Here is a 7,057-nt window from a genome sequence, read left to right as displayed (position 1 = left end):
TGGTGTGTTGGGGGTGGGGGTGGGAGGCATAGGGGAAACACAACACATGTACAGATGACTGAAAAAGGAATGAATAAAAGATGTCATGCCTCTGCACGTGTTAGGGACTTCATAGATGCTTATTGCATGGCATAGGGGCATGGTGTAGAGGTGAACCATCATTTATGTATCCGACTAGCTGCCTCTAGGGCTCGAATCCTGGTTCTGCCATTTATAATCCTCGTGACCTCAGCGAAGTTACTTTTCTTCATCTACAGCATCAGGGAGTTGGATCTCCTTTAAGGGCCCTTCTAGTTCTAAAACAGAGGATCTTGTGAAAGAACCTTGGTCTGGGAGTTAGGGGCAGTGAGGTTCTAGCGCTCATGGTCAAGTGATATTATACAAGTCGCTGTCCTTTGCCAGGCCTCTGTTTCCTTGGGTCAAAAGGAGAGAATTACGCATGCCTTGGCTGCTTCCCAGGGGTGTTGTTGAGATTAGATGAGATAGGGGAAATGAAAAAAGACAGGAATGTAATGAAGCTCTAGACCAATGCAGGCTGGTGTTAATAAGGGAATTGGGTATTTTTAAGGGTATTATGCCCCACCACTCCTTCCCAGAGGCATGAATGCCTAGGGAAGTTTCTCACGGTGGAGTAAACTTTCTTCTCAGCCCAATAGTGGTCACTGGTGACGTCTGGCAAGACACATCCAAGAAAGACCAGAGTCCCAGACCTTCCTGGGCCAGACGTTGTACTTGGCCTGGCGGGGGACTGTAGCCATCCATCTACCCCTGTGTTCTTTGAGATCCCTCTGCCTCAGTGGTCACTGGGTCCTAGTTAATTCCCCTCCACCACCTATGGTTTGCTGACCACCAGCTCTGGGGTTGACGTTGTTTGTTTTAAGGGTAGGGATGGTTGAACTTGCAGGGCGAGTCTGAATGACTCAGAACTGGAGGGACCAGGGAGGGAAGGTGGAGGGGGCTAAAGAGGAAGAGGAGGGTAGAAGCAGGGAGTAGAAGCAGGGATCCCTCATCATGGCCCTGGAGGTGAAGGTGCAGAGGGTGACAGGGCTTCCTGGAACCCACGAAAGACAAGTGCGGCTCAGCTTCCGAGGTGAGATGAAGGTGGAGGGGTTAGGAAGCCTATGCATGGGGCCATAGGAACTACCTAAGGTCTCTCTCCCACCCGGTCCAATCCCTGTGGTCCCTACCTCCTCCCTAAATTCCACTGCTTCTGGCCTTTGAGCATCCTCCTGTCCTCATCCCCTCAATCCGCTGCCTCTGACCCACCCATATCCCCCAGCCCAGATATTCCCGGGAATGAGGGTGGGGGTGGGGAAGAGGAGGAAGGTAGGGAAAGCCTGGCTTCTTAAGTGGGAGTTGGCAAAAGAGGGGAAAAGGAGGAACAGACTCAGGGGAATCCAGGAATTCATTCATTTGAGTCATACTACAGGTTTTACCCAGAAAACAAGGAGGATTCATTGTGGCCATGAAGCTGATATTGGTGAGGTCAGTAAAGGGAGGCAGTGTCAGTTCTGAAACTGGGTTTGTTGAGGAAAGAGTTCGATTCTGGAGGGGCTTGGTTCTGATGTTGGGGAGAGGGTCAATTCTGGACTTAGGGGAATCAGTTCTTCAGGTAGAGGTTAATTTGGGGTCAGGGCTCACTCAGGGGGTCAGGGCTCCCCCCGATCCTGGGGGAGAGAGTCAGGCACTTTACTGTATTCTCCTCTCCTTCAGTTTTTCCGGTGGCCCCATTATGGGGCCCTGCTGGCTCAGGAGTTCCTATCAGTACAGGTCATCAACTGCAGCCGGCTATTTAGTCCTAGGTAAGTTGGGGGCCTGAGAGGCATGAGGTGCAGGGGAAAGAGAAGGTTAAGGAGACTGAGAGACTTGGGGACTAAGGGCATTAAGAAAGTAAGAGTATGCCGCAAAGAGGATGGAAGGGCTGGGGGGCCCAGAGGCCCGAGGGGCTAAGGGAGCTGAAGGGAGGCTGAGGCCAAGTATGGCTCACCCAGGGTCTTGGCAGGATCCTGGGAACGCTGGTGATCTCCCTACAGCACCTGCAGAGTGTTGGGCATCTGGTTTTGAAAGAGGCCCTGGTGGACAGGAACCAGTGCTTGTCCCCGGTAAGTGTCCTCTGCTGGTGGGCGGAGACCAAGAGCTCCTTGCTTTGGCTAGGACTATGGTTCTAGGGCTGGGGAGGTAGAAGACAGAAGGAATCTATCCTGCCTCCCATCTAGAGAGCCACCCCTTTCCCCTTCATGACTCTGGGCATCAGGGATTGGGGTCCCCAGAAGTCACTGTTAATCCTAAGAGGCACCACCTATAGAGAACTAGTCCTGGAATCGGGAAAACCTGAATTCAAATCCAGCCTCAGACACTTACTAGCTCTGTGACTCTGGGCAAGTTACTTAAACTCTGTCTGCCTCAGTTTACTCAACTATTAAAAAACCCCCAGATAATAATAGCACCTATATCCTAGAGTGGTTGAAAGGATCAAAACAGGTATTTGTAAAGTGCTTAGCACAGTGCCTGGTATATAGTAGACACTTAGTAAGTATCCCTCCTTCCCCTCCCCTCCTTTCCCCTCCTCTCCCTTCCCTTCATCAGATCCAGGTAGAGTTAGATCTCAGATACCATCCCCCTGATGGTGCTGCTGGAGCTTGGACTGAGGAGGACTTTGTGTCTCACATCAGAGACAGGTATTCCTCCCTCACCCCATCCCTACCTGCAACCACTCCTTTCCCTGGATTTGAAGCCCCTTCATTCCCCAGAAACACTAGCAGGAAGGGTGGGTGAGACTGAAGATTCTAGTCCCTGCTTCTGGATAGTAGTGGTTTGGTTCTAGACTCTCCCAGGTTCTCACTAGTTGGGTGGATGTGGATATCTGTTCTGTTTTCTCTGTATCTCTCCTTCACTAGCTCAGAGCTGACCTTCCAGAATGTGGGCTTCCAGGAGCTGGAGTGAGTGGACAGAAATGGGGGGAAGCCCAAAGCTGGGAGGCGGGGGGAGCTGGGATGGCCAACTACTGGGCTGCCTATGTTAGTGTCCTTAGTCCCCTCTCGATCCCCTAAGTTCCCTCAGCCCCTCAGGCTGTGGGACCTGTGTGGTGAGAAATGACAGGAATATGTGATCCCAGACCCCAGAAATCAGGTGGGCTGGATCGCCGAGCTGCTGCATTGGGCCAAAGGTTGGCTCAAGGCCTGGGCCCACCACAGGACGAGGAAGATGATGAGTGGGATCTGGAAGAAGAGCCAGAAGATGAAGTCTCAGGGGTTGTGTTCAGCTCCATCAAAAGGTAACTCCTGGGCAGGTGCAGTGTTGAGCAGGGCTAGGCAGAGCATCTCTGGGCTAAGGGGGCTTATGATCCCCCTGGCAGAGATAAGACTCACACTAAAAGGAGACTGGTGATAGAAGCAAAGCCATGCTTATGTACCAAACAAGTAGGACAGGAATCTGGGCAGACTTCCAGGAGGCCGTGGTGTTTGAGCTGATTCTTGAAGGCTAGGCAGGATTTGTACTGACAGAGAGGAAGTTTGAGGTAAACTCAAAAATAATTTCTCAGAAATGTTGGAGGGAGGGAGCTGACACTGTATGTGCTGGGACAATGGGATCTCAGCCCTGCCAAGCTGGCATGACACCCTGTTTTCTGCAGCAGAGCCAGGGACTTCTCCAGAAGAGACCCCCACCAGGTGCCTAAAGCCCAGGCCTTCCAGGTACTAGGAGGGTGATAGGATGGGGGGTGAGGGGTGAGGGAGAATTTGGATACTGCTTCCATAGTGGCCCAGGACACCGGCTCCCTCTTGCAGATAGCCGCAGATCTCCCTTCAGAATCCTGAGTCTCCTGAAGGGGACAGGGGCAAAGCTCAGTCTGCCCCTCTCTCTGGGTCCCTCCTTCAGGTTGGTGTCACGGTTCTAGAGGCACAGAAGCTGGTGGGAGTCAACATTAACCCTTATGTGGTCGTAAGGGTGGGGGAGCAGCGCCGGGAAACTGCTAAGCAGAGAGGGACCAACTGCCCCTTCTTCAATGAGGTGCCTGGAATGGAGATGGGAGACATGGGAAGTCAAAGGGAGGGACCAAATGAGCTGCACTGGGCAGTGGAAAAGAAGGGGCTGGGAAGTTTCTATGGGGAGGGGGCTCTAGGCACCCACCCACCCCCCTTTTTACTCTTTCCTCTCTCCTCTTCAGCATTTCTTATTCGAGTTTCACGTAACCAGGGAGCGTCTGCAGGAAATGCTTCTGGAGATCATGGTGATGAGGGCAAGGCTGGGGAAGTGGGGATGGGCAGGACTGAGGAGGCCACCTTCTCCCGGGACTCATCCCCCTCCCACGCTTTCCCCCACATCCTCAGGTGTTCCATTCCCAGACACTCCCCTTTCTGGCCACTCGGATAGGCACTTTCAGAATGGACCTGGGTATCGTCTGTGAACAGCCGGGTACTGGGCCCCTCCCTTCCTGTCCCAGATCCCCAATCCTAGACTGTGTCAGGCTCTACAGTCTTCCCCACTGATATGACCTGATCCTGAACAATACCCTGCCCTCGGATACTGAGCTCCCTTCTGTCCCTGCTCTCTGAGACCCTAGCTAGCACTCATCCCTTTTAAAGAGCCCTGCCCAGCTCAGCCCCTCTCCCAGGTGATCCTGAACTTGACAGGGGCTGAGACAAAGCAGGAGCATTCTCTCAAGATGCTCCCTTTAGGCTGATACCCATTTTTCCACAGACAGCCACTTTTCCCAGAAATGGGCTGTGCTCCATGATCCCCAGGACACCCACGCTGGAGCCAAAGGCTTTGTCAAAGTTACTGTAACTGTGACAGCACGGGGAGAGCTGAACCGGCCCCTACCTCCATCTCCACCAGGCCACAGTCCAGATATTGAAAAGTAAGGGCAAGGCCTAGGGAAGGGGGCATGGGTGGCTGGCAGAGGCAGGGCCTGAGAGGGGCTGGGGCTGAAGGAGGATTAGATTGGGGGACTTAGGGTCTTAGAAGGCTGTGACTTGCCCATCTTCCTTCTTCAATGCCCTTCCTTGTGCTTCCCACCTAGGAACCTGCTGCTACCCAGGGGTTTCCCGACCGATCGGCAGTGGGCACGTCTTAGCGTCCGCCTCTACCGGGCTAAGGGTCTCCCTGCTCTCAGCCCTGGACTCCTGGGTGGCTTGGTCCGAGTTGTGCGAGACCAGCGAGTCTTAGTGGATCCTTACATTAGGGTATCCTTCTTGGGACAACAGGTGAGCCCATTCCCCTTCCAGCTCCTCCCCTCCTCCCCCTACCCTCTAAGAGGCTCTAGGGCCAGCCAGATATAGTCCTTGGTGCCCTCTTCCCCTGCCTCAGCCCCCATTCTGCATTCTCCTTGCCCACATGCACGATGCCAGTCAGTGAACACAATTGCAGGGGGAGACCTCAGTGCAGAGTGAGACCACAGATCCTGAGTGGAATGAGCAGCTGAACTTTGTAGAGCTGTTTCCCCCTCTCACTTCCCGGATCCGCCTGCAGCTGATGGACGATGCTCAAATGGGCGATGTGCCCATTGCTACTCATGTCCTGGATCTCAGGCAGATCTCCCACCCAGGCCGTGCTGGTGAGCCCCCTATTCCCAGCTATTCTCCTGGTCCCACAAAAGGCTCCATGGCTCCAGAAACATTAACAGGCTCGTAGATTGAGAGTTCAAAGGGACCTTAGAGGTCATCAAATCCAACCCCTCATTTTACAGATGAAGAAGTGACTTGTCCGTGGTCACACAGCTAATAAGTGTTTGAGGTGGGCTTTGAAGTCTTCCAGGCTCCAGTCCTGTATCCCATCCAATACACTATACCACATCACCAGATCTCCCATCTCAGGACACTAGGAGGCTCTTGACTGAACCCCTGTTCTCCCTCCTACCCCTCCTAGCCCTGAAAACACATCCCAGACTTGTCCCAGCACCTGTTTTCTGGAAGTGTGTCCCTCAGTCTCCCTAGGATGGCAATACTCGGATCCACACTAATTGGCACCCCTGCCCCTCTCTCCACAGTGGGCTTTAAGCCTACCTTTGGTCCCACCTGGGTTCCTCTCTATGGTTCTCCCCCAACTGGGGGCCTTCGGGATAGGCTGCAGGACCTCAACAGCGGCCAAGGTCGAGGTGTATGGTTCCGGGGCCGCCTGCTGCTAGCTGTGGGGCTAGAGATGTTTGGAGGTGGGGCCCATCCTGAGCCCCGCCAGGTCCCACAAGTCTCCAGGATAGCCCAGATCACCAGGAAGAAGAAGAAAGGCAGAAAAGATCAGGGGCCAGCCAAGGAACCTGAACAGCCAAATGTAACGCAAGATGGTCCAGAGCTGCCCAGTACTGTGGGAGTGGAAGTGGAAGAACTATATCCGCTGCCTGAGGTAGGGGCCCCAAACAATGGTCTCTTGGGCTAGGGGCTGAGAATGGGGGTCTTCCTTTCCTGCCTGCCCCTGGAAATTTCACCATTAGGAAAATGTAATCTTTGATGGGAATAATACCTAGCACTTAAATAGCATTTTAAGGTTCGTTATAGTTGTTTCAGTTGTCTCTGACTCTTTGTGACCCTATTTGGGATTTTCTCAGCAAAGCTATTAGAGAGGTTTGCCATTTCCTTCTCTAGCTCATTTTAAAAATGAGGAAACTGAGGCAAACAGAGTTCAGTGATTTGCTCAGGGTCACGCAGCTTTAAGGTATACTTTACAATTTTTATTTCATTTTTTTCTCTCACAACAATCCAGGGAAGTAGGTACTATTATCCCCATTTTTTTTTTTTTTTAACAAATGAGAGCTAGTACATGCCCAGGGTCACACAGCTAGTTACATGTCTGAGAGTAGATTTGAACTCTTGTCTGATGCTCTATCCATCTAGCTGTCTCTTTAAGAAAGAGGATTTTAAAATGCAAATTGTTCTAAGGGAAGGCAATGCTGAAAACCTTTATCACTGTAGGTAAGTTAGTTCATTAAACGTGGGATCATAAAGGTGGAAGAGACCTCAGAGGTCATTTACAGATGAGGAAGCTAAGGCCAGAGGTTAAGTGACTTACCCAAGGTCATGTAGCTGGTACATGGCAGAAAAATGGGATTTAAACTCAGGTCCTC

General features: G+C 52.3%; 1 protein-coding gene across 1 annotated transcript in view; it reads left to right on the top strand.

Annotated features, from left to right (window-relative positions):
* Positions 1-1,011: 1,011 nt before the first annotated feature.
* LOC118844260 (fer-1-like protein 4) overlaps positions 1,012-7,057 on the top strand; it is a 29,518-nt gene continuing 23,472 nt past the window's right edge. The window contains exons 1-15 of the mRNA XM_036752114.1: positions 1,012-1,090; positions 1,430-1,485; positions 1,714-1,802; positions 2,003-2,102; positions 2,587-2,678; positions 2,898-2,939; positions 3,116-3,274; positions 3,632-3,692; positions 3,877-4,008; positions 4,166-4,228; positions 4,329-4,413; positions 4,699-4,858; positions 5,021-5,204; positions 5,368-5,554; positions 5,987-6,339. Of these exons, the coding sequence (XP_036608009.1) occupies positions 1,012-1,090; positions 1,430-1,485; positions 1,714-1,802; positions 2,003-2,102; positions 2,587-2,678; positions 2,898-2,939; positions 3,116-3,274; positions 3,632-3,692; positions 3,877-4,008; positions 4,166-4,228; positions 4,329-4,413; positions 4,699-4,858; positions 5,021-5,204; positions 5,368-5,554; positions 5,987-6,339 (1,842 nt within the window). The remainder of the gene's footprint in view (positions 1,091-1,429; positions 1,486-1,713; positions 1,803-2,002; positions 2,103-2,586; positions 2,679-2,897; positions 2,940-3,115; positions 3,275-3,631; positions 3,693-3,876; positions 4,009-4,165; positions 4,229-4,328; positions 4,414-4,698; positions 4,859-5,020; positions 5,205-5,367; positions 5,555-5,986; positions 6,340-7,057) is intronic.

The sequence above is a fragment of the Trichosurus vulpecula genome, chromosome 3, assembly GCF_011100635.1.
Source record: "Trichosurus vulpecula isolate mTriVul1 chromosome 3, mTriVul1.pri, whole genome shotgun sequence".
Taxonomy (NCBI): domain Eukaryota; kingdom Metazoa; phylum Chordata; class Mammalia; order Diprotodontia; family Phalangeridae; genus Trichosurus; species Trichosurus vulpecula.
The sequence above is the reverse complement of the archived record's forward strand: the minus strand, read 5'-3'. Positions and strand labels throughout refer to the sequence as shown.